Here is a 25,213-nt window from a genome sequence, read left to right on the forward strand (position 1 = left end):
ACCCTTGTGCTCTGTTGCCTGTGCTTTGTCATGCTGGCTCTGCACCTTCGGTAAAAGAATGTTGCCTATAGTCTGAAATATACAGGACAGCCCATTCTCAAGGCTCTGACCTTTAAAAGTATGACACTTTCCCAATCATATAGAGATTAAAAAGTTGCAGAAAATAACATTTGTTTTGTTGGAGGTTTACAGGAACATCATGACCTGACCTACGTGGACAGCTGCAAGAACAAAGGATTCCGGCACCAAGAAGTTTGCAACAAACAGCCACACTGCCTCCCCTTTTAATATAAAAGATGCCTGAATTCTAATCTTTGGGACAGTAGTCCACCATCTTCCTGGTCTGCTGGCTTTCCGAATAAAGTCGTTATTCTGTGCCCCTTCACCTCATCTCTTGATTTACTGGCCTGTTGTGTGGTGAGCAGTACCAGCCTGGATTCAGTAGCAATCTTAGTAGAGCTGGCCTGGAGCAGAGGTCCACCTGCTAGACAGATATTGCCCAAATTAAGAAGGCAAGTCAGGGATGATTTTCAATGCCTTTATTAAGAAATATCAAAAGTTGATTATAGTTCCATACACAGTTTTACAAAGTTCAAGTGAAGGGGAATGTAGGGAGGCCATCAGCATGCCTGTTTGGACACCACAGTCACTTGCCAAAGAGTTAACCCTGTCACTTTGGTCACCTTGTTTAACAGTGGTCCACACAAGGCTCTTTCCCACTTCCACTAGGCCACAGCACAATACCTTACATTATTTGAGTTGTAATACGTTCTTCTTAAATATTTGTCCTTTTCTTTCGTCATTATTCTTCCCTGAAATAGCCGAGCTGTTTATAGAAAGCACAACACTTGAGTCCCATTGACTGCTGTTTGCATCACATTTTCACAAAGCCTACTTTGACACAGCTGCAAAACATCCCAAGTTACATGTTACCCTTGCACACTTGGCATGGAACCCAAGCACATTGTTATTTTTTATTTAACATTTAACAAAAAAGAGGGAAGCACTCAACTTGGAAACAAAACAGCATTCAGTGGAAAAGTTAAGTGTGGGACACAGCCTGCGGATTCCATGGAGCTCCTCCAAGTGGTCACCAGCAAGACCAAGAACAACTGGAGGCAGGAACACCAACACAGAATACAGAAAGGGAGTCTCTCGGGCAGGGTACATCATGATCTTTTATGTCAGGGACATTGCATCAGAGGGGAATTACACTTTCAGAATAATCAGGGCTAGTAGATAATTGGCACCCAATGGGAGACAGCAATGGAGTGGTGTGCCTTGGTGAAGGCTTGTGCTGGGTTATCTAAAAGTGGATCTCTGAAGACATTGTCCAACAGCATCAGAAAGCGCCATCTTCAGAGGAAGGACTCCTTGTTCACCCACATGAGACTGCGGGTCTCATTGGGCTTGCATTCGTACTCAATGACGGAGAAGGGGCTTCCCCACTGGCAGTGATCTCGCTTGTGGTAATTGTAAAACTTGACCTGCCACACCGTCTCGAAGGTCCCAATGTCAGTGAACTGAGGGAAGAGAAACACGCCCCATCAAAACCTCATTCTGCCATGAGCAAACATAAGAGTTGATGTTCGTGAAAGAGATGTAATAGGGAAGAACAAATCTGACTCCATATTAGATCTGTTTCTTTTACTTCAACCTTTGTATTCTATGGCTTTTGCTTCGAGTTAAGAATGTTGCCTATAGCCTGCAATATACAGGACAGCCCATTCTCAAGGCTCTGACCTTTAAGAGTACACTTTCCCATTCATATAAAGACAAAAAGTTGCAGAACAGAGAATAACATTTGTCTTGTTGGAAGTTTACAGGAACATAGTGACCTGACCTATGTGGACAGCTGCAAGAACAAAGGATTCCTGCACCAAGAAGTTTACAACAACCAACTCCCCCCTTCACCCCCTGCCCTTCACCTTTTAGTATAAAAGAAGCCTGAATTCTGACTGTGGTAATATGGTTCTCTAGGACATTAGTCGGCCACCTTCTCAGTCTGCTGGCTTTCCAAATAAAGTTCCCCCAATAACTTGTCTCCCGATTTACTGCCTGTCATGCAGTGAGCAGAATGACTTTAGACTTAGTAACAGATGTACTGTGTAATGAGGTGTAATCTGTGTAATCACTCCAGGCTCTTGTGGTCTGAAAGCTTAGGCCCTTACTCTAACGAACTATCTTCCTTTATTATGAGAGAGATTTTCCTGAAAAGCTGTCTGTAAACCATTTATTTCTCTATAAAATCTTATTCCCATCCCACTCATGGCATTTGTTATCATATTGCCTTTAATACAAATAACTCCCCAAATGTAGCTGTTTCCCATATTTAAGTTCTGGAAACTTCTCTTAGAATCTCAGAATTTCAGAGGTTGCCACAGAAGGGAGATTGGGAAGAGAAGAGAGGGAATGGTGTTTAATGATTGTCTTTGGTTTCTTGTTTGAAAAATAGCTGTATAAAATAACATGTGCACAACAACACGAAACAAAAGCTACAACTGCCCTCCCATCGTTAATTTCAATTCCAGGGAAAACTACGTTATCGGAAGCATTTGCTTGTTAGAGACCCTACTTTAACTTTCAAATACTATTGAGTGTTTATAAGCCATGCCCATGTCTCAGGTTCTGATTTTACATTACCCAAGACCCTATTTGAGTACCTACCGTGTGCCTCGTACATAGAAAAATTTGTATAAGGCATGATCCTTTGCTCTCAAGAAGTTTGCATTCTACTTCCAGAAGGTAGGCCCTGCACACACTGCACGGAATTCTATGGAGTCATGAGCACACAATTCTCATGTAGCTGAGGAGGGCACAGAATACCCTAGAGGCCATTGGGCAGGGGCTCAAGTGGCCTGTAGTGTAGCCTGACCCTGCCACTGCCTCCTGGAGCTATTTAGGGGATGCGGCAGTAAACAGCATGATGCCTGTCGTTATTTTCTCCTCTGACCCACCCGCCGTCATGGGAGGAGGCCAGGCCTGACTTAGCAGGGTTCTTAGACTTGTCAGGAGCCAGAAGACATTGTGGGGGAGGGCTGTGAGCAATGGGAGCCTTATGCTTGCGGTTGCTACAGGAGGAGGCGATCAGGTGCTCCCCAGATAGCTTTCCAAGATGCTCTCAAAATCATATCCTGCCCCATTGCCTCATCCTGCTCATCGGACCCTAAAACAAGGTTTGGCTTGCCTTTGAGAAATCTGCTTGACCTGAAACAGTAGGTGATATACCTAGAGTCCACAAATCTTCTCCCAGGTAAGAAAATGAAGGATCTCCTTTTAGAGAGTCATAGCTTAAAGACCTGTGCACATATATGCAGCTTTATTCACAAAAGCCCCAGCCTGGAGTCAACCCAAATGTTTCATCATTCACCTGGTGATAGACACATTTTGGTATATCAGTAAAATGGCTTTTTACTCAACAATAGAACATAGTGATTCAGGCAGCAACAGTGATGGATCTCAAAGACATGCTGAGCAAAAGAATCTAGACCCCAAAGAATACGTGTACTATATGATTCCATTTATATATATATATATATATATATATATATATATATATATATATATATATAAATCTCCATATAATTTATAGTGATAGAATATAATCTATGCTGACAGGAAACATCTGTGGTTACTCAAGTTACCTGGGGTAGGAGGAGGGAATTGATGATTGATGAAAATGTGCAAGAGGGAACTTTTTGGGGTAATGGAAGCATTTTACATCTTGATTGGGGGGGTGGTTACAAGAGTATATGTATGTGTTTGTTAAAACTCATTGATCAGTATACTTAAAATGGGTACATTTATTATATGTAAACTATACAACAAAGTTGATTAAAAATTAGAACTATGGATTTTTAGTGAGCAACAAGGAAACAGGTATTCTGAATACTGCCAATGGGAACTGAATTACACAGCCTTTCGGAAGGGTAATTTGTATCAAGTAAAGGTGTGAACATACTTGGGTCCAGTAATTTCACTTATAATTTATCTTAAGAATACCACAGGGTTTCGAGTAGTGAAAAATTGAACACTAAATTTCCATCCTTAATTAATTATGGCATATGTGTACAGTGGAATACTATGTAACAATTCTAAATGTAAATATTTAATAAAATTTTTCTAGTATTCTATATTGTCACCTGAACTAAGCAGAGTACCAACAAGACTGTCTAGTGTTAATTCCATTAAAATTACACATGTTATTGCTGATGGAATAAGTTTTATTTTCTTCTATGTACTCATTTGTACTTTAAAAATTTAATGATTGAATTTTACTTTTATAATCAGAAAAAATGTTAAGCCAAATTGTGAGTATTTACAAGTATTACCAAATAGCTAATATCCTTAATATAAAATATTATATGAAAAAAAAATTATATGAATTAACTAGTAAGAACTACTAAGAACATTTGGATAAAACTGGACAGTTCATTAAAAAATTGGCTAACATCTGAAAAATATTCAAATGTAATATTATTAGTAATTAAAGAAATACATACTTTACAGAGATATTATTCACTTATCAACTTAGCAAACATTTCCAAATACCAGAAGCAATTTAAGCATTCAACTTTAGGAAATTATTATGAAAATGATGGAATATCTGTACTATGAATTTATATAATCACTAAACAGGAATTTAGTTTTAATGATGAGAGAAAATGATTACAATGTTAACAGAAAAAAGATTAAAACACTTTATATACATTATGAGTTCAAATACACAAAATAAGATGTATAGAGAAAAGAAAATGAAAAAATATTAACAATAGCTAAGAAATTGTTTTTCTATCTTTTCTACTTAGATTTTCTGCAATAATTATGTTACTTTTATAATCAGAAAGAATATTTTAAGTGGTGAAACGGATCTATCACCCCTGAAAAATTAACATATATATCCCTTGAACCCTAGGGATTTAATAAATTCTATTAAGGATACATATATGCTAATGAAAATATTACAACTTTGTTTACAATAGGGTAATGGTGGTAATAATAAACTGATATCTCATTTTACAAATCACCGAGATGACTTATTATTTTTGACCAGCACAGGACACTGTACATTTTAAGTGCAACTGAATTAAATTAAGTTATAAAAATATTTTACAAACACCAGCTAAACTTTTGAGGGAGCAGCTTGAAATCAGGCTAGGTAAGTGGGAAAAACAATACCTTTTCTGAAACAGATATAAATAAAAGTTGGTCACAAAAACAAACAAAGATGATCATGACCACAGGCAAAAAACAAAAACAAAAGGCCTTAAGGCACTACACTTACACCTGAATGACCTTAAAATTAATAAAGTCTCAATCTAAGAGTTCTCAGTAACACAGGAGACCAAAATAGAAGTCTGTTGACAGCAAGTCACAGCTAAAGATATGGGATGTTTAGGTGCTTCTACTTTGTTTCTCTGTTATTAATGTTGGACCTTTAATAAGGTCTTATTAAAGTAAACTTAACTGCTGCTAAACAGGCATATGTTTTCCTCTCTCCCACACCTTAGTTGTTTTAACTTCCCATTAGCCTTCTTCCTATTCTTCCTTCTAGAGTTCTATTTCCTGGGCATCTCTCTACCTAACTCAGGATTTCTTCTCTTCTGGCTAAGAACAGATGTGCTATCCAAAGCTGACATTCCTCTTGAAGAACAGAGGAAGCAACTACAAGCTCTCCATTCCCTTCCAACCCATCTGTGCCTTCCAAGGAAAATTTACCCAGGCAGGCTCCCAGGTAATGCAATTATACATGGTATAATTCTGTGCATTTAATAGCTCTTTTTTTTAATACAATTACTTTCACATATGTCATTCCACACTGGTGGTGTGACTGGTTTTAACATCTCCATTTTAAGGATGAAAGAACTAATATTCAGAGAGGTTAAGTGAGTTGGCCTAGGTCTACATTGTGCAGCCAGCTAATGCTAGAAGCAGGTCAAGAAGCTAGGTTTCCTAATTCCTATCTAGAAACTATAATCAATGTACCAAATTATTTATATAAGCAAATGAGCTAAAAGGTACTGAACGGTTTTTCTTTTTTCTCCCTGAGTGAGAAGAACATCTATGAACTGTTGTGTGTAGAGTGCTTTAGGACACTACTATGGACTGAATATTCGTAGCTCCCCAAAATTCATATGTTGAAGCCTAAATCCCCAATGTGATGGTATCTGGAAGTGGGGCCTTCCAGAAGTAATTAGGGTGTGAAGATGGAGCCCTCATGAATGGGATTAGTGTCCTTATAAAAATAGACATGAAAGGGATGATCTCTCTCTTTCTCTGCTTTCCTTCATGTGAGAACACAGCAAGAAAGCAGCTGTCTGTGAATCAGAAAGAGTGTTCTCACCAGATACCAGGTCTGCTGGCGCCTTGATCTTGGACTTCCAGCCTCCAGAATTGTGAAAAATAAATATTTGCTATTTAAGCCACCCAGTCTATTTATTCTGAAACTGACACTCTACTACGTACCTGGATGTTTTATTTGCCTTAGTGTTCTTACAAGTTGCAAGGCTTGGTACACTTTTATTTCACAGCCAATGTGAAAGAGAACCCATCAGCTTCCAAAGAGAGGAGACTCATTTGTTGTGCTCAGTAACAAATGAGGAATCTGAAGAACTTGTTTTAAACAATTTCCATGGTGGTCTTACAACCAGATGCCCTAGAATCCCCGGAGTACTTCTCTCTACTCACCATTCCACCCAAATCTACTGGAGACATGTGAAATTCACCAAGAATAGAGTCACTTAGAAATCCACTGACTTGGGAGCACAGAATGAGCTTATCATATTGATAGAGACATGATGTTATTTCCTTAGTAAATAAAATCAATATAAATAAGCACCTATGACTTTTACTGTGGTGTGACCTACCAATTCCTACTGGATTCCAAGCCTCTTTATTCCTGTACTGTTTGAAGTTTTAGTAGTAAATACATGTTTTCCATTTCTCTTAGCTGAATAGATAGGACTAAAAGTCCTGGGTCTTATAAGTATGCTTAACTTTATAAGAAACTGTCAAACTTTTCTAAAGTGATTGCGCCGTTTTACATCCCTACCGGCAATATGAGAGTTTCAGTTGATTTACAGACTCTCCAAAAGTTGACATTGCCTGTCCTTTTAATTGTAGCCCGTCTAGTGGTAAGAAAAAGAAAGGCAATAAACAGCAGAAACCCATGAAACAGAAAAAGGAAAACCAGTAAAGAAAAATTGATGAAACTAAAATCTGTTTGTTTGTTTGTTTTTGAAAATGTCTTTAAAATTGATAAACCCCAGCAAAACTGAGCAGGAAAAAGAAAGCAAGTTACCAATATTAGGAATGAAAGAGATGCTATCACAATTTATCCTATATTAGGAACAATGTGGGATCCTTAGATGAGGAACAAACTTATACTAATACATTTTTTAAAATGTACAAATTCTTTGATAGACACAAGCTATCACTAAATCTCTAACTACTTAAGAAATTGAATTTGTAGTTTAAAATCTTCCCAGAAAGAAAATTTCAGGTCCAAATGCCTTCACTGATAAATTCATACATTTAAGGGAAAAATACCAGTTCTACGTAAGAGAGGAAGGAACACTTCTCAATTCATTTTGTGAAGCCATTGTTACCCTGATACCAAAACCTCACAAAGATATTATTACGAGTAAAGGAAAACTGCAGACAAAAATTCCTCATGGTTTTATGCATAAAATTTGCTTATAATTTTTATTTGTTTGAAATATTAGTAAATAAAATCCAGCAATACATAATAAGGATATTACACTGGGACCAAGAGAGATGTATCCTTAGAACTCAAGGATGGTTCAATATTTGAAAATCCATGTAATTCACCATATTAACAAAATAAAGGAGAAACAACATGTAATCATATTAATAGATGCAGAAAGAGCATTTGGCAATTCAACCTCCATTCATAATAAAAACTCTCAGCAAACTAGGAACAGAAGGAAAGTTCTTCAATCTGATGATTAAGGGGCACCAATAAAAAACCTATAGCTAACATCACCCTCAATGGTAAGAGGCCGAGTCCTTTCTCTATAAGATGGAAATAAGGCACCGAGAGCAGTTCTTACTATTCCTGTACAGCACTGTGTTAGCAGTCTTAAGCTAGTACCTTAAGGCAAGAGGGGAAAAAAAAAAAGGGAAGTAATACTTTCTATTCACAGATAAACAACTGTTTGCAGAAAATACTATGCAATTAATAAGTGAATTCAGCAAGCTTGCAGGATCCAAAAATCAATTTAGAAAAATTATTATATTTCAGAAATACACTAGCACTGAACAATTAGTATTACTTTTAAATATTTGACTAATTTTGTAGGTGAAAACTGGCATTGCAATATTTGCATTTTTTTTTTTTTTACCAATAGTGAAATTAAGCTATTTTTATGTATTTACTGATCATCTGTATCTCTTCTGTGAATTGCCTCTTTATGTTTTTTGCTTATTTTTCAATTTTCCATGTCCTATGGTTCTTTTCCTTACTGGTTTCTAAGAATTCTTTATATATTAAGCTACAGATTGTGCCAAAATACTAGAAAGAGCTGACATGCGGAACACCTTTTATGTTTGGGAATGCATGTGTAAGGCCACCTTCCTGCGCAAACACAGCCTCTCAACAAGCTCATGTACCTCCCTGCCTTATTCCTCTAAATTCTCCCCAGTCGCCTACTAAAGAGACTATCATGATGACTACCATGATGCAGACAGAATCTCCACTTGGGCTCTCTCCTTGGAGGAACTGAGTGGAGAATTAGTCACATTAAAATACAAGTCAGCACTGCTCTTTGAAGTGTGGGTGGAGAGCTTTTAGAGCTGGGTATCGTTAACTCCCTGTACCAGGGCCTCTGGAATCATGTGAATAGAGAGATCACTGCCACTAATCTAAGTCAGATGGCACTTGACTACTTCTTGAGTTCAGCTTCAGGGCTGCAGCACTGTCTGCATGGGCAGTGGCAAATCGAGGCCACACAGCTTAACCATCCATGTTACAAATAAGTTTTCCACCAACCATCATTTGCCTTTTAATTGAAATTGCCTTTTAAGGAAAATTTAACTTTGTTTACAATGTTTAACAGGAATTTTACATTTATGTAATCAAAGTTTTCCATTTTTACCTTTGGATTTCTTCCATTTCTTTAAGGTTTAGATTAATTCTTTTCATTTTGATTTTTTACAAAGTTGACTTTTTACAGATAACCCTGGGATCCATCTGAAATATCTTTTTGAAGTATGGCATCCGGAAAGAACAGCAGTGATGTTTCCCCCAAAGAGCCAATTATCCTAGCATCATTTAGCCAATGATTTATAAAAATCTGATAAACTACTCTGAGGTAACCTTAGACTCATAAGAAGTTGCTTTGGTGTACCTTTAATTCAGCTTCCCTTGCTGGATTCACCTACTTGATTAACTGCATTTACTTGGGGATCTCAAGACTTCCTTATTACCTGTGAAAATGGTTGTGTTTGTAATTTACAATACTTAAGCTTGACAAAAGTCATAAAATAGTGTTAAAGCATATGTAAGGCTTTCATCACTAGAATGAAATTTTCAATTAACATTATAACTGCTGACTTGATCAGGAAACCTTCTCTAATTTCAATTAATAATAATTCTAGGACTTCCCTGGTGGCGCAGTGGTTAAGAATCTGCCTGCCAATGCAGGGGACACGGGTTCGAGCCCTGATCCGGGAAGATCCCACATGCTGCAGAGCAACTAAGCCCGTGCGCCACAACTACTGAGCCTGCGCTCTAGAGCCTGCGAGCCACAACTACTGAGCCTGCACACCACAACTATTGAAGCCCGTGCACCTGGAGCCCGTGCTCCACAACAAGAGAAGCCACCGCAATCAGAAGCCCGCATACCACAACGAAGACCCAATGCAGCCAAAAAAAAAAATAAATGAATAAAAATAAAAAAAAATAATTCTAATTTCAATTGTAATAGAATCATGTATTACAGATAAAATACAAATGCGTGGCCAATGCTCAAACCAAAAGCTGTGTGATCACTGTTGGAACAATCATTCACCTGCTTCTTCTAGAGTGGAAATTACATTTAAGAACCTAGGCTTTACTGCTGGGACTCATAAAATGCTAAATCCCAGCTTAAATCTTTTGGAAAATGATGTACAGTATAAGCATATAAATCAAGTTTGAATAAGAGGAAAGTTAAATCTCATAAAATCCAAAACTATGGGAAAACCAAAATAGACTGTCAACTCTATGGAAAAAATAACCGTCTTCATTTTAAAAGAAGAAATCGTAACAGAAAATGAAAATTTTTAATGTAATTATATTTCTACACAATGGAAAATAAAAATAAAGCAATAGTGAGAGAAATATGACAGATATGACAGATTGTTTATCTTTATTAGGAGTCTGTGATTTTTAAAAAAAATAATTTCCAACAGAAGTATTGACGAAACATGAAAGAATAATATACACAAGAAGAAACAAAATTAACATGTAGAAATGTTCATTCTTGTGATAGTGAAAAGTAAATTAGAAAATCTATTTTTTTAAAGTAATTCTCAATGATGTCATAATTTTAACAAAGCCAGTAGACTTCTTTGTTGCTAGTAACATTGTAAAATAGTATGTACAACTTAAAAAAAACAAAACAAAACGCCAAAAAAGCCAAAAAGCTGTGGGAACAGCCATAAAGATTCAGTTCTTTTGACCAAATTTTTTACTCAGATTGAGGTAACTATATGCACGAAACTTTACATTATAGCACTTTTTATGATGGGACAATCTATATATCTAATATCTGGGTAAGAGTATAATCATTATGATATATTGCGATAGTCTTATGTTACCCTTAAAATTATAAAAATGAATATGTAGAAAGTTGTACAAAATATGTATTAAAAATTATTGCAACCATAGAATGTATATATGTGGAAGGTAATCTGAAAATGAGCCAAATCAAAATGTAGGGATTACTGGTGCTTTAAAAGTTTATGCACATTTCTGAACCTTGTCATGGTATTTTACAATTTTAAAAAAAAATCATGCAAAGCCCTTGAAATGCTGGGATGCATCCCCACACTTCTCTGTGTGTCTGTGCCCAACCAGAAAGGAATCCTACATAAATTTGTGGGATTTCAGTCCTATTTGGTGTGATCCTAAATGACAGTATTTGAGAATCTGACTTTCTTCAGCAAATAATTAGTACCACACCCCTAAAGGTAAGTTTGTAATTTTCACACCATGTTACGGCTGACAGTGGTCTTAGTGATCAGATAGTGGAATCCACCTATTTGCATTAAGGAAACAGGCCCATTGAATTAAGGTTTGCCTGGGATCACAGTTAATTACAGAAGTAGATGGCATCCCAATACCTTCATAACTTCCAGTTCTAATTCTGACATTCTAGACGTTTCCTCAGGCACCCATACCACTGAGGTTTCCCTTGGTGAAGAATGTAAATTTAATAATCCAGGAACTTGCTGCTTAATTGATTGCATTTACCTGGATATTTCAATGTTTTGGTGTTGTCTGTGAGAGTGTGGTATGTCCATACTTTATAAAACTTAAGTTTGAAATATTGGTAACTTAAAAACATCATAGGATAATGATGAAGGCTAGCTGAAAGCTTCACCACTAGAATGAACATTTGAATTTAACATAAGAGCTGCTGACATGATCAGGAAACCTCTAATTTCAATTGTTTTCCTTAGAATCAGCCTATTACAAATAAGATACAAATGCGTGGCCAATGCTCAAACCAAATGCTGTGCGATCATTGTTGGAACAATCAACTATCAATCACCTGCTTCTTCTAGAGTGGAAATTATATGGAAGAATCTAGGCTTTACTGTTGGGACTCAGGATTCATTAGTTACAGCGTAGAGATCCTTGTCACTACAACATCCTTCCAAAGCATCTAAAGGCTCTCCAACCTTTTAGCAGGTGCCTGGACAGACAATCCAGACTTATGGTGAGTAAGAAAATCTTCCGTTTCATGACTCAGTCTAAATCATTCTCACATTAAAAAAATACCTTTTTTTCATTCTCATTCAAAATAATGTAGAAGTTCTCACTTTACAGATCCAATTAAGAAGTGTTTAATTGCGTTCTTTCTAAAATAAGTTAATCTTCCTCCCTAGGGTTCTGTTTACACCTATAGCAAAAGAAGTATGACTCCACCCTTCTAAAACCAGAGGAAGTTATACCTCTGGTCCCCTCAGCCCGTACTGGCTCCAGGGAGAAGGTGGGGAGGTCTGCTCTCCTGCTCTGTGACCACCTGGAAGATGGGGTACAGTCTCATCTATGGTGACCACCTCTGCACTTGACCCAGTGCTCAGTACCAGTTCAGTGAAAGAATGAACAACTTAAAGTTAGCTCATTGGCCCTTGGGCTCTCATTAAAATTCTGACAGATGGCCAATAGGCACATGAAAAGATGCTCAACATCACTAACTATTAGAGAAACGCAAATCAAAACTACAACGAGGACCACTTCATACCAGTCAGAATAGCCGTCATTAAAAAGTCTACAAATAACAAATGCTGGAGAGGGTGTGGAGAAAAGGGAACCTCTGTACACTGTTGGTGAGAATGTAAACTGGTGCAGCCACTATGGAAAACGGTATGGAGGTTTCTCAAAAAACTGAAAATAGAACTACCATATGATCCAGCAATCTCATTCCTGGGCATATACCCAGACAAAACTATAATTTGAAAAGATACATGCACCCCTATGTTCATAGCAGCACTATTTACAATAGCCAAGACATGGAAACAACCTAAATGTCCATCAACAGATGAATGGATAAAGAAGATGTGAGATATATATATATATATATATATACATATATATACACACACACACATACACACAATGGAATATTACTCAGCCATCAAAAAGAATGAAATAATGCCATTTGCAGCAACATGGATGGACCTAGAGATTATTATACTAAGTGAAATAAGTCAGAAAGAGAAAGACAAATACCATACGATGTCACTTATATGTGGAGTCTAAAATACTATACAAATCAACATATCTATGAACCTGCAGACTCACAGATATAGAGAACAGACTTGTGCTTGCCAAGCGGGAGGGAGAGTAGGGGAGGAAAGGAATGGGGGTTTGGGATTAGCAGAGGCAAACTATTATATATAGGATGGAAAAACAACAAGGTCATACTGTATAGCACGGGGAACTATATTCAATATTTTGTGACAAACCATAATGGAAAAGAATATGAAAAAGAATATATATATCTATATATATGTATAACTGAGTCACTTAGCTGTACAGAAGAAATCAACACATTGTAAATCAACTATACTTCAATAAAATTTTAAAAAATAAACAAAAATAAAATCCTAATAACTTTAGTATTTGCAGTTCTGCTTCGAGTTAATATTTCCTTTCAACTCTAATTACATATGCTATTCTCGATACACTACAGTAGAAGGATACTTATTTGATTTAAAAGAGATTTATTTTGATCCACCAGCCCTTTGTTGGATGTGTGATCTTCAAATATTTTCCTAGAAGTCTAAAAATACCTTTTAAAATGTGTTTCTGTAGAAATGGATGATTTCCTCAGAAAAACAACTAAAATTGACTCAATAAAATCTTCAAAGCCCCCGAAAGGCAAACATTACCGACTAAGTTGAAAGTTAGGGATATTCCTTCCAAATACCATTATTTTGGATCCTGACTTTTATGGGGAAATTCTGTCAGACTTTCAAGTAACAGCTAAATCCTATGCTATGTAAATTGTTTCAGAGCACAAACTATGAAAATGTGCCCAATTCATTTTATTAAGTTATTAACCCTAACACCACATCTTCAACGGTGAAGAACCTTCTAATTGTCCTTTGCCTATCTCCCCTTCCAATCTACATATTGCTACTAGACCGATTTTAACAACATGCAAATCTTGTCACATTACCAGGAACTGGAAGTCCTACATTGAAATGTTTTTAAAAATGGGGAGTTGGTGGGTGAAACTTAGAGAATTATAAAATCTGACAAAATATAAACAAAAACTATTTGAAGGCTTTAAAAAGCAACTAGGGCTTCCCTGGTGGCGTAGTGGTTGAGAATCTGCCTGCCAATGCAGGGGACACGGGTTCGAGCCCTGGTCTGGGAAGATCCCACATGCCGCGGAGCAACTAGGCCCGTGAGCCACAACTACTGAGCCTGCGCGTCTGGAGCCTGTGCTCCGCAACAAGAGAGGCCGCGATAGTGAGAGGCCCGCACACCGCGATGAAGAGTGGCCCCCGCTTGCCGCAACTAGAGAAAGTGCTCGCACAGAAACGAAGACAAAACACAGCCAAAAATAAATAAATTAATTAATTAATTAATTTAAAAAAAAAAGCAACTAAAAGCAGGACAGAAACCAGAGTAACACTTGAGAGATCTCAACTATAACAGTTAAGAATTGTCCGTGTGGCTTTTTTGCTTGAGGGTACTCCCCAATGCCCCGGCAGTTCTGGCCCAAGTAAATGGCAGCTTTATCTGCGAGAAGTGGCAGAAGACAGTGTTCAGGGCTGGCAGAGCAGCTGGAAATTTAGGGAGAAAATCCTGGAAACAAGAGAGCTACGGAAGAGGTGAGACCCAAAATCTGACTATAACTCTGCCATAATTCTTCCCTAACTGCTTGTATGGGCTGGTGGGAGGGGGCTTTTTCTGCTTGAAAAAGCAGACAAACCAGTAAAGAGTCTTTTTTTTTTTTTCTTTTCCAAACAACAGAAGTTTATTGTCTCACAGTTTGAGAGGTTAGATGTCCCAAATCAAGGTGTCAGCAGGGTTGGTTTCGTCTAAGAGAAGACTTTATTCTTGAAAGAGAAAATTATGCTGAATAAGATTTGTAAGTTCACTGTTTTTTGTTTTGTTTTTTGTTTTGTTTTTTTAATTGAATGCATTCCCAAACCTGAGAAGTTGGAGCCTTACTGATTTGAAAGTGTCAAAGCAAAGGGCTCAGGAATGGCGGAGCAGCTGGAAATTTAGAGGAACCTCAGGGTGGATGGATCCCAAAATCTTAGTATAAACTGTCCAATTCCTTGGCTGACTGCTAAACTCCACTGGAACAAGGGAACCAGGCTAGAAAAGCAGCAACTGGAAGTTGAAAAAAATTAAGCAGAGATATCAGCTGCTACCCTGTTGAGAAGACAGAATTTGTAGTTTGCGTCCAGCAATGTTACTGCATGCTAGAATTTAAAAAGAGACTAGTCCTCAGAAGAATAAAAGAAACTAGAATCAATAATATATTATCGGGCTTCCCTGGTGGCGCAGTGGTTGAGAATCTGCCTGCCAATGCAGGGGACACGGGTTCAAGCCCTGGTCTGGGAAGATCCCACACGCCGCGGAGCAACTGGGCCCGTGAGCCACAACTACTGAGCCTGCGCGTCTGGAGCCTGTGCTCCGCAACAAGAGAGGCCGCGAGAGTGAGAGGCCCGCGCACCGCGATGAAGAGTGGCCCCCGCTTGCCGCAACTAGAGAAAGCCCTCGCACAGAAACGAAGACCCAACACAGCTATAAATAAATTAATTAATTAATTAAAAAAAAAACAATATATTATCTACAATGTTTATCAAATATTATCAAACATGTAACAAAACAGGAAAGCATGACCCACATTCAGGAAAAAAAGTCATTCCTACTCTAAATGGGGCCAGATACTGGATCTACCAAACAAGTATTTCAAACCAGCAATTATAAATATGCTCAAAGAAGTAAAGGGGCACATGGTCTCAGTGAGCAAACAGACAGGGAATCTTGAGTGATGGAAACTATAGAAAATACAAATAAAAAACTCTAGAGCTGAAAAATACAATGACAGAAAAAATTTCAGAAAATAAGCACAAGAGTAGCCTGGGAATGGCAGAAGAAAAAAATCACTGAGCTTGAGTATACTTCAATAGAAATTATCTAATTTGAAGAACCAATTTTCTTTTCTTTTAGAAAATTGGACAGGACTGTAAAGATCTGTGGGACAATACCAAGCTGTCCAATGTGTAATTGAGGAACTACAAGAAAAGAATAAAGTTGAAAAGAAATTTGAAACAAAATAACAGTTAAAAATACCCAAATTTGGAAGAACACTAACTTACAGATTCAAGAAATTCAGTAAGCCCCAAGAAGATTCAAAGAAATGCACACTTAGGTGCATATAGTCCAACTATGGAAAACCGAACTGTACAATACACAAAGAGATCATTTTACTCGTGTGTGTATATGTGTGTGTGTGTATAGCCTCAATTAAAATACCTTAATGCAAACAAAAGAAGGAAATAAATAATTAAGATAGGATCAGGGGACTTCCCTGATGGTCCAGTGGTTAAGACTCCAGGCTCCCAATGCAGGGGAGCTGGGTTCGATCCCTGGTCGGGGAACTAAGATCCCACATACCACAACTAAGCCCATGCGCCGCAACAAAGACAGTACAGCCATAAATAAACAAACAAACATACAAATAAAAACTAACTTTAAAAAAAAGATAGGATCAGAAATCAATGAAACAGAAAAATGGGCCAGTGGAGCATATGAAAACAAAGCTGGGGTTTTGAAAAAGCCAATAAAATTGATAAATATCTAGCTAGACTGGTTGCTGGGGGGGAATGGCAAATTATTAATATCAAGAATGAAAGAGTGGACATCATTAGAGATCCTAAGACATCAAAGGATGGTGGAGGATTATTACCAACAACTTTGTGCCAACAAATTTGACAATTTAATTAAAATAAATGAATGATATCGAAGACCAATTACACAAATTAACTCAAGGGACTTCCCTGGTGGTGCAGTGGTTAAGAATCTGCCTGCCAATGCAGGGGACACGGGTTTGAGCCCTGGTCCGGGAAGATCCCATATGCCACAGAGCAACTAAGCCCGTGCGCCACAACTACTGAGCCTGTACTCTAGAGCCCACGAGCCACAACTACTGAGCCTGAGTGCCACAACTACTGAAGCCCTCACGCCTAGAGCCCATGCTCTGCAACAAGAGAAGACACCGCTATGAGAAGCCTGCGCACCGCAACGAAGAGTAGCCCCCGCTCGCTGCAACTGAGAAAGCCCGCGTGCAGCAACGAAGACCCAATGCAGCCAAAAATAAATAAATTTATAAAAAAAAAATTTACTCAAGAAATAAAACCTGAATAGCCCAATATCAATTAAGGAAATTGAATTTGTAACTAAAAACCTTTAGACAAAGTGAAATGCATGCCTTTCTTGAATTCTAGCCAACATTAAAGAAGAATAATATTAATTCTATACAAACTCTTCCAGAAAACAGTAGTGAACAACTTTCCAAATAATTTTATGCAGCTAGTGTTATTACTCTGATACCAAAAACTAGACAATGACAAGGAAAGAAAACCATAGACCAATATTCCTCAGGAACACAGATATAAAATCCTCAATAAAATGTTAATGAGGGACTTCCCTGGTGGTCCAGTGGTTAAGAATCTGCCTTCCAATGCAGGGGACGCGGGTTTGATCTCTGGTCGGGGAACTAAGATCCCACATGCCATGGGGCAACTAAGCCCGTGCGCCACAACTACAGAGCCCAGCCTCAACGAAGAGCCCACACGCCACAACGAAGACCCGATGAAGCCAAAAATAAATAAATAAATAAATATTAAAAAAAAAAAGTATCATACATAGAAAAGCTTAGGGATTCTACAAAAGAAAATCCCAAACAACTATTAGGACTAATAAGGGAGATTAGCAAGGCCTCAGGATTCTAGATGAATATAGAAAAAAATCAATTGTATTTCTATATACTAGTAATAACCACCATTTATAGTAGCATTGAAATATGAAATACTTAATGATAAATTTAACAAAGTACGTATAAAATCTGTACAGGGAACACTGTAATACATTATAGAGAGAAATTAAAGAAAACCTAAATAGGCAGATATATTCATGTATCAGAAGGCTCAATAGTAAAGTGTCAAATCTTTCCAAACTGGCATATAGATTTAATGCAAACCCAATTAATACCCCAATTTTTGGAGAAATTGACAAGCTCATTCTAAAATCTATATAACAATGCAAAGGGCCTAGAATAGTCAAAATGACTTTGAGTAAACAAAGCTGGAAGATTTAGGCTATCTGATTTAAAGACTACATTATAGACCATGAAACAAAATTGTTTTGGATCTTCTAGGTCTTTTGCATTTCCAAATTTAAAAGATTGATATATAATTAAGTATGTAAAGTAACTGGAATTCTCATACATTGCTGGTTGAAATATGAAATGGTACAGCAGTCTGGATATTTCTTATATGGTTAAACATGTACTTACCATGTGACTCATCAAATCTCCTCTTAGGTATTTACTCAACAGAAATGAAAACATTCTCACTCTAAGACTCATACTCAAATATTCATAGCAACTTTATTCATAACCTCAAAACACCCCAGCTGTTCATTTATTGGTGAAGGGACAAATAAACTGTAGTATATCCTTCCCATGGAATACTACTCAGTGATAAAAGGAACCAACTATTTATGTGATAACATTATGCTACAACGACGTTATACAAGAACGTTATGCTAAGTGAAGGAAGTCAGGCACAATGCTATGATTCTATTTACATGAAATTCTAGAACTGTTAAAACTAAGTTATCGAGACAAAAAGGTCAGAGAGGGCTAAGCCTGGGGGCATCGATTACAGATGGGCATGAAGGAATTTTCTGGGATGACAGAAATGTTCTATATTTTTGTTGGGGTGGTGATTATACAGTAGTTAAAATCTATGTAACTGAATACTTTAAATTGGTGTATTAATGTATTTACATACAATTTGTATGTAAATTGCTTATCAAAGTTGACTTACAAACCTTCAATGAATTCCCACAGGCATTAAGATAAATTCGATAAGGAAAGAAGGTCCTGTAACATCGAACCCCTACTTTCCTCTCCGGCTTAATCTTTAATTTTTTTTTTAATCTTTAAAATTTTTATTGGAGTGTAGTTGATTTACAATGTTGTGTTAACTCCATCTTAATCTTGAGTCGGTCTCTGCCTCACGGTTTGCTCCAGCTATATAGGGCTTCTACTCATTCCTTGAAACACATTCTGCTCTGCCCCAGCTCTTGATCGTCGTACCTCCTTTTTCAAATGCTCCCTCTTCCCTCAACTCTTACATATCTTTAGTTCTTTCTCAAGAAAGCCATCCCCTAAATCTTTTTTTTTTTTTTTTTTAATGTTGTGGCTGACTTGGTTTTTTCCCTACATGTTTTTTGGGTTTTGTTTTAATTTATTTATTTTTTATTTTTGGCTGTGTTGGGTCCCCGCCTCTGCGCGAGGGCCCTCTCCAGCCGCGGCAAGCAAGGGCCACTCTCCATCGCAGTGCGCGGGCCCCCCACCGTCGCGGCCCCTCTCGCCGCGGGGCACAGGCTCCAGACGCGCAGGCTCAACAGTTGTGGCCCACGGGCCCAGCCGCTCCGCGGCACGCGGGATCCTCCCACACCAGGGCCCGAACCCGCGTCCCGCGCATCGGCAGGCAGACCCTCAACCACTGCGCCACCAGGGAAGCCCCATCCCCTAACTCTTGAGCTAGACTAAGACCCCTGGTATATATCCCAAGGGTACCACTACTTTTTCAGTACATTTTGTATAATAACAATTATCTACTTCATTATTGATAATCATGTATAAAGTACGTTTTCCTCCTCTAGATAAGAAGCCCCATGAAGCCAGGGATATCTATTTTGTTCACCACTCTTCTCCCAGTGCCTAATATATATAGGAAATCCTTATATATTTGCTGATAAATCAACCAAACAAAACAAAAATTAAAAACCCTAAATGAAATATTAGCATATTGAATGTAGTAATATATTACAAATAATAAATGACATTAAGTAGGGTTTATTTTAAGAAATAAAGGGAAGTTTAGTATTTCAAAGTATATTTTATATTTATTCCATTAGTATATCAAAGGAGAAAAACTATCTCCGTAGATGGGAAAAGGAATTAGATGAAATTCAACACACCTCCCAATTAGAAAAAATACCTCTTAGTGAACTAGAAACAGGATGCTTTAACATAATAAATATTTGAAACTAACATTGTATCTAACAGTGAAACCCTGGAGACAAGGATTACCACTATTAGTAGGCAACATTATTCTAGAAACATTAGCCAATGCAGGACGGCCAGAAAAAAAAATCAGAAACTGACACAATTATATGTAGATTATGACTGTCTACCTGAAAAACCCAAGATCGTTGACTGAAGAATTTTAGTAAGCAAGTTCAGTAAGGTGGCCAGTTATAAAATATACAAACACATACTGTAAAAGCAATGTATTTAAAACAATGCAGCTTTGGCATAAGTGTAGACAGATCAATGGAACAGATTACAAAAATGTAGGGAGAGACTTAAATTTTTGCCACATAAGAAATGACTATGAAACTGATCACTGGAGAAGCATGGATCATTTAATTAATTGTACTTGGACATTATTAACAAATATATTCGAATATGAAACCATGAATTGAAATAGTGTTTCATATTTTCTTTTCCATGGTTTCCACTTGCCTTGGCACCACACTCCAACAATCCCAAGTAGGCCTTACCGGCATGGTGATCTGGATGGGCTGCCGTTCTCCACTCTTGGTTGGGGCCACACCTTCTGTGTCATATGTTCCTGTATATACGATTCTGTCCCCATCAGGCTCTTTAGACTTCAGTTCCAGCGGGACAAGCACACCACCAATGGAAATGTTCCTGCAATGGACTTGAGTTGACCACATATGGTAGGAATTAGCTTAGGCACCCTGCCCTGGTCTGGACCACAACTCTAGGCAGAAACCCCATAGGGTGTGGCTAACGGAGACACTGTGGTGTGGCAGAAAGTTCTGAGAGTCTAGGGGGCTTGACTTCCCCAGCTAACCAGTCATGTGACCCTAGATCAACTACTTAATCTCTCTGGATTGACATCAGTATTCTCATCCAAAGTACTTGCACAAGGCTGAGTTAGACTCTGTCAATGGTCTTCCTCTTTAGTTTCTCATCTGTGGAGCTATTAAAAACCTACCTATACCCAGCCCATCTCAAACCCCAGAGAATAGGATTCAATTGGTCTGGGGTGTGGTTTGGGCACTAGAAAATTTATTTTAAGGTTGCATAGGTGATTATAATGCACAGGTAGGATTGAGAACCACTGAACTAGCTCTCTAATGGTTTTTTCTTCTGTTCCAACAATCAGGGGGTCCCATAGTTTGGGGTACTCTTCCTCAAGCCAGCCACACACCAAAAATTCTCACTGGCATCATTTCTTCATGTTAGGGTAATGGTTCTCAAAGTGTCATCCCCGGACCAGCAGTATCAGTATCACCTGCCAACCTATTAGAAAGCAAATTCTTAAGCTCCACTCTACATGCAGTAAACTAGAGTTTACTACGTCTAGGATGGGGCTCAGCCATATGTGTTTTAATGAGCCCTCCAGGTGATTCCAATGTAGACTCAAGTTTGAGAATCACTGGGTCAGGGCACTGAAAAACTTTGATAAAATTAAAGTGTAACAAAAAAAATAGTTTTATCGTTAACACAAATTTGTTTTTAGATTAACTTGAAAAATAGAGAACTATCCTGAAGGAAACAGAACAGATAACTTGGTAGATGGGGTTGCCAGAAAAGAAGGGAAAGAAACAGTCTGGATTATCACCAGATGCACAGAACACTGGGGAATGAGAGGATAATGGGTGCTTGGAGCTGTCAGTGATGAAGACAAGGAAATGGACCAAGAGCATTAGACACAACTCAGGTTTGATTCTAGGTCGTCCAGTTGGAGCCTGGCACCTAGAAGGCCAATACAAATTTGTTGAATTAACAACTACTGGAGGACACTTAAGCTATAAAAGGTGTCAGGTGGATTCAAAGCCCTCTCCACCCCACCTCCCAAGCTCAGCAAATGGTAGATACAGTACAGGATGGTTTATTTCCTCTTTCCACACTAGACTTCACACCATGCTTAACGTGGAAGCTGAGAGGTAAAGGATTCCAGCCCTGGATACTTCCCCAAAAGCTACTGCATCCTCCTACACTGACTTTCCAGCCAGAGCCTACTGGATGCATCAACCTCTGGTAGCAGAGAAGAGATAAACCCTGCCAGGAATAAATAAGTATAAAAAGACCATCCTTTTGTTGTAAGGATGTTGCTAATCACCAGGCTGAACAGACAATTCGGGAGAAAAAGAAAAACACCAGGCAAGGAAAACCGGGAAACTAGGCCTAAGCAGTGGAGGCTGCCTTCCGTCTTGCTCTTCCAGCCCCGGGGTCCCAGGCTCATAAGGGTTGATGGAGGAGTGGGGAGCATCCCTCAGGGAGCCCCAATAATCACCCGCCCCCGACTTTACACCTCATTCCTCAGCCTTTCTCCTTCCTTCAGCCTCACAGAACGGGGCAGAGGAGGACCGGGGCTGCGGTAAGTGAACCCCGCGGCGAGCTTCTCCCCTCTGCCCCACCCCGGCCGCCTGCGGGTCCGCGCCGATGGCTGCACAGAAGGGATGAAAATTTTACAAGGAAAGAAAAAGCCCCCAACCCCCTGGCTTCCTGTCGCTGTTTAAAACATCCCGCCCCGCGAGGCGTGGAGGGAAGTGAGAACAGCGGAGAGAGTAGCGTTAACGCAGAGGAGGGGACCTAGGGTGCAGGGAGCTGACCTCATACCCGCCCCCCCTCCCCCGCCAACCTCCTGGGCCCGCTGGGCGCGGTGCGAGGCAAGAGGTGCCCAGGAGAGGCTCCGGCTGTCCCGGGGGGCCTCGGTCCACCCCGCGTACCCCAAGTGGGGCCGGTCAGCCGCTGCGCGCGCCCGCACTCACTCGACCTGCAGCGTGGTGGGCTTAATCTTCACCTCCACCTTGTAGGAGGAGCCCGTGAGCAGTTTGATGGTGCGGTTCTGGCCGAAGCGCTGCCCGTCCACCTTGTAGAAGACCGGGCCGTCGTTAGGCTGGATGCGCAGCGCGATGGAGAGGCGCACGAGGCCCGGCAGGTCCCCCATGTCTGGGCGCGGGCGGCCGGGCGCGGCGGCTCCGGGGGGCGGAGGACTGCGCTGGCTGCGACCCGGCGGCTAGAGCGCGGTGGGCGGAGAGGAAGCGCGCGGAGGGAGAGGGAGGTGGTGGAGAGAGGCTGCGGCTAGGAGCCAGAGCCGTCGCGGCCGTCAGCCACGGCTTCCGAGGAGCAGCTCCCCAGGCGGTGACCCCCCCCGCCCCCCTCGGCGAGGAAGCGCGCCCCAGGGACAGCTCCGAGGTCCCGAGCTCCACCATCCCCCGCTCCCCGTGCCTCGCCCTCCGCGCGCCAGGGGGCTGGCTCCGGCCCGCAGGCCGCGGGCTGCTCAGCGCAGCTGGGTGGGAGAGAGTTAATCCTGTTTACGCACTACAATCCCCTCCAGCTGGGGAAGAGGACATTTTGACTCCTCCTAGAGCGGCGCGGGGCGGGCGGAGGAGAGGATTGGGAGGGAGGGGGTAGGTCCTGGGTTTAAGTGGCACGACACCAAAGGGCGAGACCTCGGAATCTGGACACCCCCTAGGTCAGCGAAGGACTGCGGATACCATTGCTCGCAGATCGAGCCCCAGCCAGGCAGGAGGAGGCTGAGAGGCAAAAGGGAGCCGGGAAGCGGGGCAGGAAACCGTTAGCCAGTGATTTTAATCTCAGGAAACATGTCTTTCCAAAGCTTAGGGGACATGGCTGAGGGAAGGCGCAATTCCATCTAATGTGGACTGCACGCCATGCTGAACTAAGAATGTGTGCAAGAAACAGAAAATAACCAATATATATTCAAGGAGCTACATCTTCTCGTGGGTGTTTATTTCCATTATGCATATCCTTGTCTCAGAATGACACCGTGTAATGAATCACATATATTTACACAGATCTTGTAGGATGAGCTATTAACCCCGTCACAGGTAACTGGCATGGCTCTCAGGCATACATAGGTGGTGACAGTGGCCAAGGGGAGGGATCGGTCAAAAGATTAATGGCAGGGCACACGGTGCGGCACCCGCAGAGTTTGGATTTGCATATTAAGCATGAAGTCAGTTGACAGCTCGAGATTTTGGAGACAAGGGGAAACCAAGGGTGTTATGGCTCCACTGGGAATGACTTCAGAGAGTGGAGCGTGATCACCTGCTTCAGCACCACCTGGTGGATAGTACCAGGGCCGGTGAGCACACCTGGGGAATGGAGAAACGGGTTCGTGAGGACGAATGGGTAGGGATGCGTCTATTTGGTGGTTTTTGTTTACTCAAGGTAGTACTACTTTTCTTTAGAAATAGCATCATCTCGAAGGTGTGATTTGTCTCTTGGAAATGGTTTTCTCATCTGTAAAATGGAGGGGGGGGGAAGCAGATGCTATATTTTTTGGTAGGGTTGTTGTGAGAATCAAATGAGAGAATGCACATTCCAGTGCCTGACTCTAATATTAGCAATGATTATTAGGTGGAAAGGCAAATGGTCGATAAGCTTACGTAAGGATGCTCACCATCTCTAGTAGAAGAGCCAGAGGAATGCAGATTGAATCAGTAATATCAAAGTATTTGGCCTATCAGCTTGGCAAAATTTTAAAAGACTTAAAATTCAATGTTGGTAAAGATGTAGGGAAATCAGCCCTCTTAGAAGTAATCTGATGAATTTATTAAATTAAACCATATATATGTGTATATATCTATATCTGTCTATCTATATATCTTTTTTTTTTAAATAAATGGAGAGGTATCTTTATTTATTTATTTATTTTTGGCTGTGTTGGGTCTTCATTTCTGTGCGAGGGCTTTCTCTAGTTGCGGCAAGCGGGGGCCACTCTTCATCGCGGTGCGCGGGCCTCTCACCATCGTGGCCTCTCTTGTTGCGGAGCACAGGCTCCAGACGCGCAGGCTCAGTAGTTGTGGCTCACGGGCCTAGTTGCTCCGCGGCATGTGGGATCCTCCCAGACCAGGGCTCGAACCCCTGTCCCCTGCATTAGCAGGCAGATTCTCGACCACTGCGCCACCAGGGAAGCCCCTCTCTATATATCTTGAGTCAGAAATCCTACCTTAAAAAACCTGCCCTTCAAAAGAAATAAAGGCATCATTACATTGTATATAATTGGATATATGTAATTGTAATATGGGTGTTTATTGCAGCATTGATTGTGAAAATCAAAACCAAGCATAAACTGAATGCTAACCAATGAATAAATGGCTGGAAAAGTTCTCATATACCTATACTATAGGATTTATGCCACTGTTAAAATAATA

At 40.0% G+C, this 25,213-nt stretch overlaps 1 protein-coding gene across 1 annotated transcript; it reads right to left on the reverse strand.

Annotated features, from left to right (window-relative positions):
- Window positions 1-524: 524 nt before the first annotated feature.
- CNRIP1 (cannabinoid receptor interacting protein 1) lies at window positions 525-22,984 on the reverse strand. Its single transcript, XM_061211087.1, has 3 exons — window positions 22,802-22,984; window positions 20,558-20,708; window positions 525-1,523 (listed from the first exon to the last, which is right to left on the reverse strand). The coding sequence occupies exons 1-3, from the start codon at window positions 22,978-22,980 to the stop codon at window positions 1,359-1,361; spliced, it is 495 nt and encodes a 164-aa protein (XP_061067070.1). The 5' UTR covers window positions 22,981-22,984; the 3' UTR covers window positions 525-1,358.
- Between the last annotated feature and the right edge of the window lie 2,229 nt (window positions 22,985-25,213).

This window comes from Eubalaena glacialis, chromosome 14 (assembly GCF_028564815.1).
Source record: "Eubalaena glacialis isolate mEubGla1 chromosome 14, mEubGla1.1.hap2.+ XY, whole genome shotgun sequence".
NCBI lineage: Eukaryota > Metazoa > Chordata > Mammalia > Artiodactyla > Balaenidae > Eubalaena > Eubalaena glacialis.

What these genes read in the sequence shown, in the direction of transcription:
- CNRIP1 (XM_061211087.1), bottom strand. Translation starts at nt 22,980, where the DNA reads ATGGGGGACCTGCCGGGCCTCGTGCGCCTCTCCATCGCGCTGCGCATC. An exon ending in CCCACCACGCTGCAGGTCGA is followed by an intron (nt 20,709 to 22,801) that starts GTGAGTGCGGGC and finishes AGTCCATTGCAG; the next exon opens with GAACATTTCCATTGGTGGTG. An exon ending in CCATCCAGATCACCATGCCG is followed by an intron (nt 1,524 to 20,557) that starts GTAAGGCCTACT and finishes CTCTTCCCTCAG; the next exon opens with TTCACTGACATTGGGACCTT.